At 40.4% G+C, this 14,301-nt stretch overlaps 1 protein-coding gene and 1 pseudogene across 1 annotated transcript; both read right to left on the bottom strand.

Annotated features, from left to right (window-relative positions):
- Nucleotides 1-1,013: 1,013 nt before the first annotated feature.
- Nucleotides 1,014-1,934, bottom strand: LOC134644534 (olfactory receptor 6N2-like). The gene has a single exon (XM_063497621.1). The coding sequence runs from the start codon at nt 1,932-1,934 to the stop codon at nt 1,014-1,016; it is 921 nt and encodes a 306-aa protein (XP_063353691.1).
- A 5,379-nt stretch (nt 1,935-7,313) lies between these two features.
- LOC134644533 (olfactory receptor 6N2-like) lies at nt 7,314-13,631 on the bottom strand (annotated as a pseudogene).
- Nucleotides 13,632-14,301: the final 670 nt, after the last annotated feature.

Below are 14,301 nucleotides of genomic sequence, written 5' to 3'. Positions count from 1 at the left end.
GCATCCCATTAACATTTGTCTTTGTGTGTGTGTGTGTGTGTTTTTTTTATATCTTTCTATGCTCTCATATTTTTTATTTTTTCTTTCTCCTCACCCTCAACCAGCTGTAGCAGATGGCTGCCCCTCCCTGAGTGTGGGGCAGGGAGGTGATTTATTTTAGAGCTTCTGACAAAGCTCATGCTCTTATGTCCTTGAGACTTCCCCTCATCTCCAGAACCAAAAACTTTGTTTGGTTCTTTGCCATCTGCAGGTTTCCAAGTATAGTCCTAAATGTTCCAGGCATAACTTGTCCCATATTTAGACTGCTTGCTTGGCATATACTGTTTGAAAGTATATGGTATAGTCTTCTCTTGTACAGAGAAGGTTGGTATGTGGATACGTGCATGCATGCTTACATGTGTGTGTGTGTGTGTGTGTCCATCTGACAAAAGAACATGTACCTGAACTCAGTTATTTATACTAACTCGTCTATTCCACATTAATTGCTAATGACAGGTCATTTCTGGCCAGGAAAACCAAGACTGTGCAAATCTTGAATACACCACAGAAAATTGTATGCAGACTAAGAGAGTTTATTTTGTGTGTTGAAATCCTCTTTGTGGACAAAGTCGTGGAATCATAGGTCAGTCTGATCACTAACGTTTTCAGGGAGAAAACTTTTAAATCAGTCAAATTTGACTGGAACACAACATGAGGTTTAATCATTCTCATTCTATATCCACACTGTAACCACAACAATTCATGTCCATGAAAAATAAAAACATTATGTCACAAACTGCACTGAAACTGCCAAAGGCTGCCAAACCTGTCATCTTTATTCCAAATTACTGGATTATTTGTACTATGATGGTTCCTTTTACAGGATGTTCCAGTTGCCTTTTTTACTATCTTGATCAATGACTGCAGAAAACATTATGCCTTATAATGCACCATAAACCTGCTTCTTTTACCAGTGTGTTGCACAATAAATAAATTACTAATAAATTAGTAAATAAATGTATAATGACACTACATTATTTCATGTGTCTAAGCAACCTTTTAAGGTGTTTAGAAATTTCTTTCATTTTCAGTCCATATATGATTGGATTGCAGAGAGGATTATAAGTTATTATTTGGAGTGTCATTACGAAACGTGCAGTTTTGGGAAAATCAGATTCCAGTTTAATAATGACAACATCATAAGTAATCAAAACAGAATAGTTAATCAAAACTAGCAGGTGAGGTAAACAGGTCTGAACAGCTTTTCTTCTGACATCTCCACAACTCTGAAAAGCAATTATGATTATCTTTGTGTATGTGAAAAGTATAAAAAGCATAGGCAAAAGTCCGAGATTCAACAGAACAATTACACCGTATATCGATAATTCGTTTGAAGTCACACAGAAAAGATTGTTTAGTGAATTATTACAAAAAATTCCTTTCAAAGTAAAGCTACACAGTTTGCTATTAATATTTAGTGCAATTGGCACTACAATGTGACAAGCAGGTACCAGCCAAGCAAAACACAGCAGTAAACTGACAGTAGTTGTTGTCATGATGATTTGATATTGCAGGGGTTTACATATAGACACGTATCTGTCATAGGCCATAGCTGACAATAGTAAGAATTCAGAAGAGCTTAAAAAGTAAAACATAAAAACCTGAAAAAGACAAGCTTGGTAAGATACGATCTGTTTCTCAGATAAGAAGTCAACCAAGAGCTTTGGGTGGATATTAGTGCTGAAAAGAAGAGAGTTCAATAACAAAGCTGCAATAAAAATATACATTGGCTCATGAAGGTTTTTGTGTATAACAATAAGGCATATGATAGAAACATTAAAGCATATTAACAGAATATAAGCTGTAAGCATGATCACAAAATAAAGATATCTGTATCTGTGAATTTCCACATGCCCACCAAGTGTTACATATGTCATATTTACATCAGCATTCATTAAAATTGTTAAAGTATAGCTATAACTACTCGGCTTCCTACACTGTGTACTGAAATACAAACTGTGTAACTGTCCTTAGAATTCAGAAAATAAATCATTTAGTGTTTATGGCATGGTTTTATCTGACACAGACACCCTCCATGGATCTCATTAACCTTGTCATAAAAAGATTTCATCAACATTGCGAAACTCTGGAGGCTAAAAGACTTTTACGATAATTGCTGACAGGTAGGAGCAATTATGAATGTTTCGGTGGGTCTAAAACAGTAATCGGGCTAAAATTGTAACAAATATTTGGTGTTGTCAAGTGAGGTAGGATGGTTGAAAAAAAAAACTGAAGTGCCCCCTGGTTTATCTCTCATTACATGTGAAAGAGGGTAAAAGGACTTAACATGCAGCCTCTTATCTCACTCACCTTCCAGGGGCATTGTTATGACTAGAGATGGCACGATACCACTTTTTTATGTCCGATACCGATACCGATATCATAAATTTGGATATCTGCCGATACCGATATGAATCCGATATAGTGTGTTTTTTAATCAATAAAACTGTTTTTTAATATATTGCTGCATTTTGTCTAAGTTCATACTCAAGTTTAAGTAAACAACAACACTAAAGCTATTCTGTTATACCTGTATGTAAAATATACACTGCACCCAAAATATTTCATAGTTCAGCAGTACTGATCAATCAAATAAACTGCACCATCCTTACTATTCTGGTATTTTAAAGAGTACTTAGCAGAAATAAGCAACCTAACTAATAGGGTTGCAAACTCCCAGCAAAAAAAAAAAAGGTAACCACCCCCCACCCTCCACCTCATGATGCTTAATCGAAGTAATCAACTTTTATTTGATGCAGTGTGAAAAAAAATGCACAGAATTAAATTATTTTTCAAGAATTACTAAATAGATTCAACATCTTTCTTCAACAGAATTGCAAACTGCACAAATGGTATCTTCCCAAAGGAAAAAGCACTATAGCTTACTAGGGTATATTAGACTTAACAGTTACTATATACAGTAATGGACTTCTATACATTTTACATCAGATTAAAACTTTGGGTGTAAGATTCAGATATCTATTTATTAAAAGCTAGACATTTTAAATGAGAATAGAAAAGAAAAGTATGTCTTTGTGCCCCCTTTCCCTGTTCATGCCCCATCGGCCCCCCTGGCTAAACTTTGCTAGATCCGCCCCTGCACAGTTACCAGCCGTCAGCTGCGTAGAAAAGGATCCTGGTGTAGAAAGAAATATTAAATTCTAGATTCTAACAACAGCTTATCGAGGTTAAACGTGCTGCTGTTGTTCAGCTGCTGGTTTCCTCTTTCTGGTGCAAAGTGGGCCAAAAAAAAAGAAGAGAGACGGACTCGCGACAGAAAAGCCGATCAGCTGATCATTAAGCAGTTTCATGAAGTAGCGGCAGGAGAGGGAGAGAGAGAGAGAGAGAGAAGAGGCAGTCGCTCCACATATCCGTTGTTAAGCTTAACGTGGGAACGCTGTACAAACATTCAGAGATGAACTTACACACTTGCTTTACTTCTCTCTGGCATAACTTCCTTGGAGATGAAATGCCGGATTGCTAGCAAGGCTCCAGGCACGCAGCCGCTCTATCACGTGATGCACACTGCTCCGACGTGCTACGGTTATGAGCCGAGTTACGCCATGTTGCAAGTTTTGTGAGGTGTTTTTTTGATATTTAATGGATCGGATTACATTTTTTATTTCTCGCCGATATCCGATCCAGTAATTTAGGTCAGTATCGGACCGATACCGATACGTAATATCGGATCGGTCCATCTCTAGTTATGACTATGATGTGTCCTTGGCATCTGTGTGTTTGACATGCATGATTTTATTAAAGAAGTTATATTGAGTATATTGTGACTGACAAACACAAAGACATGAAAAGGAAACATCACAAAAATGTATTCCTGTGTAATTGAGTTAAAAAGATCATATTTGAATCATAAAGAATCATGACATTCATGTGATTGAGCTGATGATAAATCCCGTTGATGTATAATTGCATAAAGTGAATGCAACATAAAGGAAAATATATTGATGTGTGATTTTATAGTTTGAATTATGTTCATGTTGATGTGTAAGGTCACAGAGAGACAGAGAGAGAGGATCGGGTGTGGTTGGACGTCAAACAGAGACTGGGGGGTATAAAATTTTTGTGTGGAGAGATAAGTTACTCATCCCTTTGTATCCTGCAAGATAAGCAGTATAGAAGATTGGCTTGAAGAGTTCACAGTAGGAAACTTCAGCAGAAACAGAATCGGGATCAACCTCTCTGCACATTTTTGCTGCGGTCAATTTTAAATTCGAGCTCTGCTTTGCCTTCTGGGTAATACTCATGGACCTTTTTGAAATGTGTCAATCAAGACTTCCTGTACAGGAGTAACAGTTCTGCCAGGCCACAGTCTACAACCTCAAAACAGATGATTTAGAAGATCTGAATGTCTCCAGGTGCCTATAGTGCTCAATTGGAGAGACTTTTTTTTATTCATATTGTGCTTTAAGAACTTTTCTGATGGACAAAAGCTTACAAAGCTCTGTACTTAAGAACTTTTGTTATCACACTAAAACAATGGAAAAAAAAATTGAAATAAATTTACAATTATCTGCTAAATTAAACCCTTTTGCACATAGTTTTACTTCTACTTATAGTTTTTAGTTATGTGATGATTGCAAAAGGCTGGAGGAGAACGAAAAAATGCCAACATAACTTGATGTTACTCCTAATCACAGTGCTTCAGGTGTCACTGTCAGTGCCAATTTTTACATTGGCACTGACAGTGCAGGGAAATAACCCTCTTGGCCATGGGGGAAAATCGTGACATACATGCAGATAGCCATTGGATTGCATGTTCCCTCCACAAGCTTAAGGGTCAGCTCCCAGTAATTCTGCATCAGGGAGGGTGAACCTGTCCCTTCCTTTTTTTCACAGTGTCATGGTTTGTGGGGCAAGCTGTGTGGTGTTTGTGAATAAATTACCCAAAATGCAGGCAAAGGCTGTGATGTGCGTGTGCGTTTATTTACAGGATTGACAAAGTGGCAAGAACAGGAAATGCGGTACGGGGAGCTACCAAAACCTAGAGTGGGGAAAACTAATGAACTAACCTTTTTTTTTTTTTTGGCCTAACTAATGAACTAACCTAAAACCATAAAAACACAGGATGATGAGGAGAGATGACACGGAGAATGTAGAGCAGAGAGATACGGAGATACACCAGGTTTAATAAGCTAGAAACTAGTGTTCTTGAGCCTGGGCTGATATTTATTTTGAGTTCAAACAAAATGAACAAATGAATCTTCTATATTTATCATCTATATTTAAAAGTATGGATTAATTTGACTATGACAATAGCTATCATAAATTTATTTCTTTTACAGTGTGTTCCAGTTGGGAGCCTGCAACCTCTTTGGTTTCAGAAGGCATTCAGAAGCTCATACAAGCCAATTTAATGCCTATTTGCTGAATCAGGAACTGGACTGCCAGGGTCTCCATCCGCACTCAATTCACAAAGCACCAAAGTCCTATGCCTGTTCAAGCTAATGGTGGGCCCACATGACGGTGGCCCATATAGGGCTGAGCTTAGCTGTGACCCACAGATGAGGCCCCACCAAGCCGAGCTCTTTATCCTATAGGGCAGGGGTGTCGAACTCCAGGCCTCAAGGGCCAGTGTCCTGCAGGTTTTAGATAACACCCTGGGTCAACACACCTGAATCAAATATTTAGTTCATTACCAGGCTTCTGGAGAACTTCAAGACATGTTGAGGAGGTCATTTAGCCATTTAAATCAGCTGTGTTGGATCAAGGACACATCTAAAACCTGCAGGACACCAGCCCTCAAGGCCTGGAGTTTGACACCTGTGCTATAAGGGGAGGTGTTTTGACAATGTTCTATCAGGAATACACGGCTGAGTTGAGAATTCTTGTGAGGCGTGGATGTCTCTGCTTTGCCTGCTGTCCCCCTTGACCCATGTAACTGGATAGCAGTAATGGATTATGACAGGGAAGTGTAATACCCCAGAGACTAATGCAGGCTACTTCTAGCTTTAAGCTTTTGGGACTTCTTTGTTTATGTTTGGCTCTTAGTTTTTCATTGCTATATTTGATTTTCATGTTTTCATCTTAAGTCTGTAGTCCTTAGTTACAGCATATTTCAGTTTGTATTCTGATTGAGATTAATTTAGTATAGTGTTGCCTCCCCCTGAGTTTTGCTTTCAGGTCTGACAGATTCATTAGAGGTTTATTTTGTTTTGTCACAAACATTATGTTTTGGATTGATATAAAACACTCTTATTAAATTGCTTGTTTTTGTTAATCCTGCCTGTCTCTTGAGTCAGCATTTGGGTCCTGCAAATAAACTAGAGACTAGAACTCAACTCAACTCAAACTCTTCTGATGAGGACAAAGAGGATATTATTTACACCATAATGCTGAAATGTAATGAATGGCTGACTGGCTCTTACAAAGAATATAAAGAAATTGTTTTCCATTGTCACAAGCTGCCCATATAACCTCCAGAGGGTCTCTGTCTCTGCTTCTGGCACAGCAGAAGCAAGGCCCAAGAAGGCCCTGGACTGTGATGGTTCTTGTTTTTGATCCTGGAATTTAATAAATCTGTGATTTAGTATAGTCATCGCCAACTGCCAAAAAGCATCTCAGGCCACATCTCCTCAAAGGCTGACTCAAAGCACCCAGAGGGAAAGCAACTGTCTCCACTGTTGCCCTTCTAGAAATGTTCCTAAGACCTTGCTCCTCTTCCAGGTTGTTCCACTGAACTGTTCCCCTGCTTTAACCCATGGCTTGGCTGGCCCCAGGAACTGTCATCACTGCTGCCTGAAATCTCCTGCTCCGTGTTTTTGGTTCTGAAATTTAATAAAACTATGATTTAGCATAGTTTCTAAAAGCACAAAGATGCCCAAATGCTTGACGAAAAGTTAAAAAGTCTTGAAGTTAGTGTGTACAAACTGAGCTCTTTGCCTTGTTGCTCTTCAGTCAGTAAATGTGCATCTTTATTTCACTCATCAATAAGCAGCAGCAAAGTGACTGAGTCTTTCTTATACATAAACACGGATCTATTTAACATTTTAATATCATGTAAATAAGATGAAATGTGTAAATAGGATGTTATTTAAGCCACTTCAAGGTGAAGCATCAGAAACTGCAGAAACAGGAAAAACAGAGTAAAATTGACAAATGTGTAACTGATGAGTGTGTGCACTAGTACGTGTGCTTTTCTCACATCTATATCACAACATTAAAAACTTTTAGATTGATCGCTAATTCGAAATATCCTCACATCAATTTTAAAATGATAAAAACATTGAAAATGTGCAAATTTGTAATGCTATATTAGTTTAGGATTTCTTAACAAACAGCCTTTTAAGGTGTTTAGAAATTTCTTTCATTTTCAGTCCATATATGATTGGATTGCAGAGAGGATTATATGTTATTACTTGCAGTGTCATTATGAAACGTGCAGTTTTGGAAAAAATCAGATTCCAGTTTAACAAAGACAACATCATAAGTAATCAAAACAGAATAGTTGATCAAAACTAGCAGATGAGGTAAACAGGTCTGTGCGGCTTTTCTCCTGACATCTCCACAACTCTGATAAGTAATTATGATTATCTTTGTGTACGTAAAAATTATGAAAAGCATGGGGAAAAGTCCAAGATTAAACAAAAGAATTACACCTGTAATGGAGACCAGGGGTTCCATTACCTGGTTGATATTGTTAGTGATTAATTGTTGGATTGGGAATTTAAAATAGGGTAATAAAGAAAAACACATTAGTTCTTATGGAGTCTTTTATTAGGTTTATTTGACATACGATTAAATTGACAGCTTGTGAAGGTGAAGAGACAGGGGGACTGGCCATCCTACCTGTGTCAGAGAAGAGCCAAAGTTAGAGCTGTTTACAGTTAATCATTTGTCAATAACCTAAATATATGTGAAATGAGAACTTATAAAGGTACTCACCTGTCCTGGTTGCTTCTTGCAGGATGTGGAGCAAAAGGGTGAAAGCAGCTCAATCACCTGCTTAAGAGCTCCTGGAGCAGACCAGTGTGCCGGGTTAGGGAGTATGGTTAAAGAGGGTTTGAATTTATATAGTAATGAGTGAAGCTTATGTTATTGGTTTGTTTATAGTACGTGTTGGAAATATGTATATGTTGGTGATGTGCTTTAATGTTATTGTATGTTTGTTTGTGTGGAGGGTTATGTTTTCATGCTGATTAGTTAACCCCCATACTTGGGCTATTCCGGATGCTCACCTGAAAAGGTAGAGTATAAAAGGAAGCCATTTTCTTTGGTTGTAGTTAGTGTTCTTGTGCTCTTATCATGTTCCTTCTTTAATAAAATGCCAATCCATGGATGTCTTTTACTCCAGTCTCGCATCATATTATTGGACAGAACCTATGACCGCCGGCCAAAACTGACAAGTGGTGTCAGAAGTGCTGCCTCTAATGAATGAGGTAAATATGATGACGAGAAGTGGGAAGAAGAATGACTGTAATGAAGTGGCAAAGGATGGTGAAGGTGCTACAGCTGAACCAGTGGCTAAAGCAGGAGCTAAACCTGGCGATAGACTGGATGAACTGACAGCTCTGGTGAAATCATTGATGCAGTCTCAAGCAACAAGAGACCAGAGAATGGACAAAGAATCAGCCCGACAAGAACAAAGATGGAAAAGTATGCAACATCAGTTTCAGCAAATTCAAGTTCAAGTGAAAGAAATGACAGAACAGCAGCAGGAACAAGAGGACAACCAAATCGAGGAGGGAGGTGAACCTGACGAGGGGCCTAGTCTGACTGGTCAGCAGATGTGGTCTCTGCCAAGACAGGAACCATTTCACCAGAGAGATCCCAAGTTGTTGCCACTCACTCCAGATGATGATATTGAGCATTTTCTCACTACTTTTGAGAGAATGGCTCAAGTCTGCCGTTGGCCTAGAGAAGAATGGGCTGTTCGACTCGTACCTCTGCTCACAGGTAAAGCACGTAGTGCTAATGTGCATATGGACATTGCGGATTCGGAAGTCTATGATAAAGTAAAAGATGCCATTCTTGCTAAATACGAAATAACTGCTGACACATACAGAAGAAGGTTTCGAGCCCTGGATATTCACCCAGGTGAAACTCCAAGAGAACTTTATGTGCGATTAAAAGATATGTTTTACAAATGGGCGAAACCTGAAAAATCTACAGTGAAAGACATTTCTGAACTGATGATCTTGGAGCAGTTTCTGAGGATGGTCCACCCAGATCTGGAGGTGTGGCTCAGGGAACGTGCCCCCAAATCTGCAGAGGAGGCTTCACAGCTAGCGGAAATCTTCATCTCTGCCAGAACAGGATCGAGAGGAATCACCTTTGGCCGGGACAGCTTCGTGACTGGACAAAGTAAGTCTGATGGGGGTGTAAGGAGTGGTGGTATAGGCCAGAGTAGAAGTTATCCTGCAAGCAGACATTTTGTTTCTGGTAAAAGTAACAACACTAAAAAGTCACATTCAGGTTCAAAATCAGATGTTAGATGTTATCACTGTAACCAGATAGGCCACACTCAGTATACCTGCCCAGCAACAACACAAAGTAGACCATCCCTTTTGTGCTCAGCCCCCAGACCCACATTGCCAGGTCCTGATCATGAAGCAGTAAGAACAGCACCTGTACTTGTTAATGGTCAGCGTGAAGACGCACTCTTAGATACAGGGAGCTTTCAGTCAGTGGTTTTGGCTAGTCTAGTACCAAGAGAGCTATGGAGTGACACAAGGACTAAAATAAGCTGTGTACATGGTGATGAGAAGGATTATCCCATGGCTGAGGTGTATTTGACTGTAGGTGGCCAGACATTTCTCCTGCCAGTGGCTTTAGCACCCAGACTACCATATGAGGTGATATTGGGCTTAGATATACCTACACTGCTAGATTTGGTGTCTAATGAAGTTCCGGGACATTTGCATACAGTTCATGTAGATCAGAACCACAACTTACAGAAGCAAGACATTATTCTGCAGGCACAGCCAGAAAGTGCAATCCCCAGTTTGGTCACCACAAGAGCTCAGAGTGCAAATGACCTGTTGAAAGAGCTACCTTTCTATGATGAAGAATTAGAAGTAAGCCCAGCAAAACCAGCTAAATCTCGAGCGCAAAGACGAAGAGACAAATTTAGGGGTTCATCCAGGTTAGAGGGTGTAGACCAGGGCCCCAACCTTCCTCTGGAACTTGATATCCCACCAGATATCTCTTCACTTCAGCAGGCAGATCCATCATTAAAATCCTGGTTTGATAAGGTGTCTGAGGTTGATGGACAGGTGCAAGGGAAAGTAGATGTGTTGGCAGATGCAACCTATGTGCTGAGAAATGGTGTCCTTTATGAGTGTAAAGGCAAGACTGAAGCCATAGCATTACCACAGGCACTAAGACACAAAGTCATGGAACTTGGTCATTCTGTACCATGGGCAGGCCATCTTGGTTTTCAGAAATCTCTACATAGGATTGCAAGCCGTTTTGTGTGGCCTGGCATGTACACTGAACTACAGCAGTTTTGTAAGTCGTGTCAGATATGTCAGCTCACCCTAAATAAAGGAGTGGCCCGTGCCCATCTTCAGCCATTGCCTGTCATAGATACACCTTTCGAAAGAATAGGAATGGATGTAGTGGGGCCCCTTGAGAGAAGCTCATCAGGTAATCGTTACATCTTGGTCATTTGTGATTATGCCACTCGTTATCCTGAAGCTTTCCCCCTAAGATCAGTGAAAGCGAGACAGGTTGCCAATTGTCTCCTGCAGTTGTTTTCTAGAGTTGGTATAGCTAAAGAGGTTCTGACAGACTGTGGCACAAATTTCCAGTCTAAATTTCTACAGCAGGTATATAGATTACTTGGCATAAAAGGTATTAAAACCACCCCTTACCACCCCCAGTCAGATGGACTGGTGGAGCGTTTTAACCAGACACTAAAGAACATGCTGCGCAAATTTGTAACAGAGACTGGCTCAGACTGGGATCAGTGGCTTCCTTACTTGTTGTTTGCCTATCGCGAAGTGCCACAGGCCTCTACAGGATTTTCACCATTTGAACTGCTTTTTGGACGTCAGGTGAGAGGTCCACTTGACCTGCTGAAAGAACAATGGGAGAATCCAGAGCCTGATGGAGATAATGTAATAGCTTATGTGCTGAAAATGAGAGAGAGACTAGAACAAATGACAACTCTGGCACAGCAAAACATGAAAGTGGCTCAAAACAAGCAGAAAACCTGGTATGATAAGAAGGCCAGGGAAAGGACGTTCCAACCAGGACAGCAGGTGTTGCTGTTGCTTCCTACGACAGACAGCAAACTGCTAGCCAGGTGGCAAGGCCCCTACAAAATTACAAAACGTCTCAGCAATGTTAACTATGAGCTGTACATGCCTGACAGGAGGAAGAAACATCAGGTCTTCCATATTAACCTGTTAAAAGAATTCACGCAGCAGCAGCCCACCACGCAACAGCAGCAGCAGCAGCAGCAGCAGCAACTGCCAATGCAGTCCATGCAGCAGGTAAAACAGCATTGTCTTGTTCGGGTAGTCAAGGACAAAGAAGAGGGAGAACAGTTTTTTCCCACAGGCAAATCAGGGCCAAGTTTAGTGTCACTGACCCATCTTAAGCCCTGCCACCAAGGAGATCTAAGGCCTCTTCTTGATCCAAATTTGTTCCAAGAAAAACTGGTACAACATAAAGTCCATCTGAGGGATAATGCTCCACCCCGTAGAAAATTCTATAGGATTCCTGAACGCCTGGTCCCACAGCTGAAGAAGGAAATCGACCTAATGTTTTCACTTGGGATAATTGAAACATCAGCGAGTGAATGGTGCAGCCCAATTGTTCTGGTCCCGAAAAAGGATGGAACATTGAGGTTTTGCATTGACTTGAGATATCTCAACTCTGTCTCAAAGTTTGACCCCTATCCAATGCCTCGCATTGATGAGCTCTTGGAAAGGGTGGGGAGAAGTAAGTTCATTACCACTCTTGACCTAAGCAAGGGCTACTGGCAGGTGGCCCTAGCTCCAGAGGCAAAGGAACTGACGGCCTTCAAAACCCTGTTTGGGCTGTTTCAGTTCAGGGTGATGCCGTTTGGTCTCCAAGGGGCGCCAGCAATGTTTCAGCGGCTAATGGACCAGGTCTTGAGGGATGTGTCAGACTTTGCTGCAGCATACCTAGATGATGTTGTGATATTTAGTCAGACCTGGGAGCAGCATGTGGCTCACCTGCGACGCGTTCTAAAGCTAATCAAATCTGCTGGTCTTACTATCAATCCTCACAAGTGTAAGATCGCACAGACGCAGGTGGAGTACCTTGGATATGTGGTTGGACATGGACAGGTGAAGCCTCAGGTGGGGAAAATGGAGGCAATCCATGCATATCCAGTCCCTACAACAAAGAAGAAGGTGCGGGCATTTATAGGCTTAGTGGGCTGGTACAGTAAATTCATCCCCCACTTTGCAGAGAGGGCAGCACCTCTCACGGATTTGACAAAAGCGTCGGCATCGAATAAGGTCAAGTGGACAAAAGTCTGTGACAGAGCTTTCATTGACCTTAAGTCAGCCATCACAAGTGATTCTGTTCTACACAGCCCGGATTTCACTCAGCCTTTCACACTGCAGACAGATGCTTCTGGAGTAGGCATAGGAGCTGTGCTGCTGCAGGAGGTGGAGGGAGTGAGGCGCCCAGTGGTTTTCCTCAGCAGAAAGCTTCAGGACAGAGAGTCTAGATACTCCACCGTGGAAAAGGAGTGTCTTGCTATGAAGTGGGCACTGGAGTCACTGAGGTACTATCTTCTAGGCAGACATTTCACCCTGGAGACAGACCACCGTGCCCTTCAGTGGCTGCACAAGATGAAGGAGACCAACATGCGTGTTGCGAGATGGTATTTGTCATTGCAACCCTATGATTTCACAGTGCAGTATTGTCCAGGGAGATCTAACTGTGTTGCAGACTGTCTTTCACGTATGTATGACATCTCCACAACTCTGATAAGCAATTATGATTATCTTTGTGTATGTAAAAATTATGAAAAGCATGGGGAAAAGTCCAAGATTAAACAAAAGAATTACACCATATATAAAAAGCGCTCTTGAACTCACACAGAGAAGCTTGGAGGCAGAATTATTACAAAAAATTCCTTTCAAAGTAAAGCTACACAGTTTGCTATTAATATTTAGTGCAATTGGCACTGCAACATAGCAGGCAGGCACCAGCCAAGCAAAAACCAGCAGAAAGCTGACAGTGGTTGTTCTCATGATGATTTGATATTGTAGGGGTTTACATATAGACACATATCTGTCATAGGCCATAGCTGACAATAGTAAGAACTCTGAAGAGCTTAAAAAATAGAACATAAATGCCTGAAAAAGGCAAACTTGATATGATATGATTTGTTTCTCAGATAAGAAGTCAACCAAGAGCTTTGGGTAGATGTTAGTGCTGACAAGAAGAGAGCTCAATAATAAAGCTGCAATAAAAATATACATTGGCTCATGAAGGTTTTTGTGCATAACAATAAGGCATATGATAGAAACATTAAAGCAAATTAACAGAATATAAGCTGTAAGCATGATCACAAAATAAAGATATCTGTATCTGTGAATTTCCACATGCCCACCAAGTGTTACATATGTCGTATTGAAATCAGCATTCATGAAATAGTCAAAAACAGACACAATAGTTATTTAAAATGACCTGGCACCCATATACATCTGGTGTCTTTGTCAGAATTCAGAAAATAAACCGAATGCCAATGTTTGTGCAGCACTTTAAATCAGACTATGTCACCCTCCATGGACCTTATTTGCATCTTAACAAACATTTCATCACCATCACAAAACTCTAGAGGCCTGAATTTGATCATGCTGCATCCATACACAGTAAGTGCAACACACATACACACAAATCACTCACCAAAAAGAAGGCATTATTGGCACTAATTGGGTTCTTTATAGTACACAAGATATAACATTTAATCACAAATTTGAAAGGTTTGAAATGGCACGAGCTGTATAAGCACAGGAGATAGCATAGGTGAAACCTAACAAATACTAATGAGGTTTCTAACCAGGTTGTAAATATGTTTTTCTATACTGTACCTTTAGGCTCATTTTTGGAACCAGGCTCAAGTGGTCACTAGCTGAACTGTAACTTGAGTCTTATGCCACAGAGGTGGCGCTTTGTTCTTGAGCCACAAATATTTAGTATTTAAGTAAATAAGTAAGTAAGTAAAATAAGTAGTAAGTAAATTTGACGGTTTGTAATCCATATATACCATCCAATGATGTATTCTTGACATTTTACTGCCACTGGGAGAAGAGTGTG

The sequence above is a fragment of the Pelmatolapia mariae genome, linkage group LG16_19 (genome assembly GCF_036321145.2).
Source record: "Pelmatolapia mariae isolate MD_Pm_ZW linkage group LG16_19, Pm_UMD_F_2, whole genome shotgun sequence".
NCBI classification, from domain to species: domain Eukaryota; kingdom Metazoa; phylum Chordata; class Actinopteri; order Cichliformes; family Cichlidae; genus Pelmatolapia; species Pelmatolapia mariae.
Note: the sequence above shows the minus strand (reverse complement) of the source record. Positions and strands in the feature narration are given on the sequence as shown.

Bases quoted from the DNA above. Each gene is read 5' to 3' on its own strand.
- LOC134644534 (XM_063497621.1), bottom strand. From the start codon at position 1,934: ATGAATGCTGATGTAAATATGACATATGTAACACTTGGTGGGCATGTG.